Source organism: Pteropus alecto, unplaced genomic scaffold, assembly GCF_000325575.1.
Source record: "Pteropus alecto unplaced genomic scaffold, ASM32557v1 scaffold540, whole genome shotgun sequence".
NCBI classification, from domain to species: Eukaryota; Metazoa; Chordata; class Mammalia; order Chiroptera; family Pteropodidae; genus Pteropus; species Pteropus alecto.
In genome coordinates, this window is record NW_006429308.1 from 340 (window position 1) to 1,531 (window position 1,192).

At 44.2% G+C, this 1,192-nt stretch overlaps 1 protein-coding gene across 1 annotated transcript in view; it reads left to right on the top strand.

Moving 5' to 3' along the window:
- Window positions 1-274: 274 nt before the first annotated feature.
- LOC102880806 (olfactory receptor 52I2-like) overlaps window positions 275-1,192 on the top strand; it is a 3,756-nt gene continuing 2,838 nt past the window's right edge. The window contains exon 1 of the mRNA XM_015586301.2: window positions 275-1,186. Within this exon, the coding sequence (XP_015441787.1) occupies window positions 612-1,186 (575 nt within the window). The 5' untranslated portion in view covers window positions 275-611. The remainder of the gene's footprint in view (window positions 1,187-1,192) is intronic.

Genomic DNA, 1,192 nt, shown 5'->3' on the forward strand with positions numbered 1-1,192 from the left:
GAAAATATGACACGTTCAGTTTCAGTAAGTTCATTATTTCATTCAACAATTATTAAATATTAGGAACTAAACATACAAAGATGAACTCTTTTCCCTGATTGCTCATTCATTCATTCGACTGTTTGCTCTAATGAACACACATATCTTCTTGTAATGGACTTGTCTGCCACACCTATGGGTCACAACACTTGGTGTAAGGAATAGGCCATGAGCAAGACACACATGCTTGAATACAATAAAGTCATGGAGTATTGGAATTGTCAGTTGAGGGCTCTCAGAAGTCAGCATGGAAGAGTCCATGAAAGCTCAGAAGGTATATAATTTAGCTTTGGCATGGGATAGGGGAGGAGGCAGAGCACAGACTTCCCCAAAGAGGTAAACCATGAGCTGATCTTTGAACAATGAATAGAAATTAGCAAGGCAATGAATACTGAGGAGGCTGGAAAGTGGAGCAGCATAACTTTGTCAGATATCAGTTTTCTGATCCTGTGGTCCACCTAGCTGAGAATACTACCAGGCTCTCCTTAATACCACAGCTGGGAACGTCTTACACGATTGCATCTTTTTCTTACCTCATTTTATGCATTAATAGGAAAGCAGTCTCATCTGTGATGCTGGGGCCACCCTACAATCACACGATGGAAACCCCTGCCACCTTCTACCTTGTGGGCATCCCAGGTTTGCCATCTTCACATCTTTGGCTGGCTATCACACTGAGTACCATGTATACCATAGCCCTGTTAGGAAACACCCTCATAGTGACTGTAATCTGGATGGATTACGCTCTACAAGAGCCCATGTACTATTTCCTGTGTGTTCTGGCTATCGTGGACATTGTTATGGCCTCCTCCGTAGTGCCCAAGATGGTGAACATCTTTACCTCAGGAGACGGCTCTATCAGCTTTAATGCTTGTTTCACTCAGATGTATTTTGTCCATGCAACCACAGCTGTGGAGACAGGGCTGCTGCTGGCCATGGCTTTTGACCGCTATGTAGCTATCTGTAAGCCCCTACACTACAAGAGAATTCTCACACCTCAAGTGATGCTGGGAATGACTGTGACCATCACTATCAGAGCTGTCATAACCATGACTCCATTTAGTTGGTTGGTGAGTCATCTACCTTTCTGTGGCCCCAATGTGGTTCTTCATTCCTACTGTGAGCATATAGCTGTGGCCAAGTTGGCGTGTGC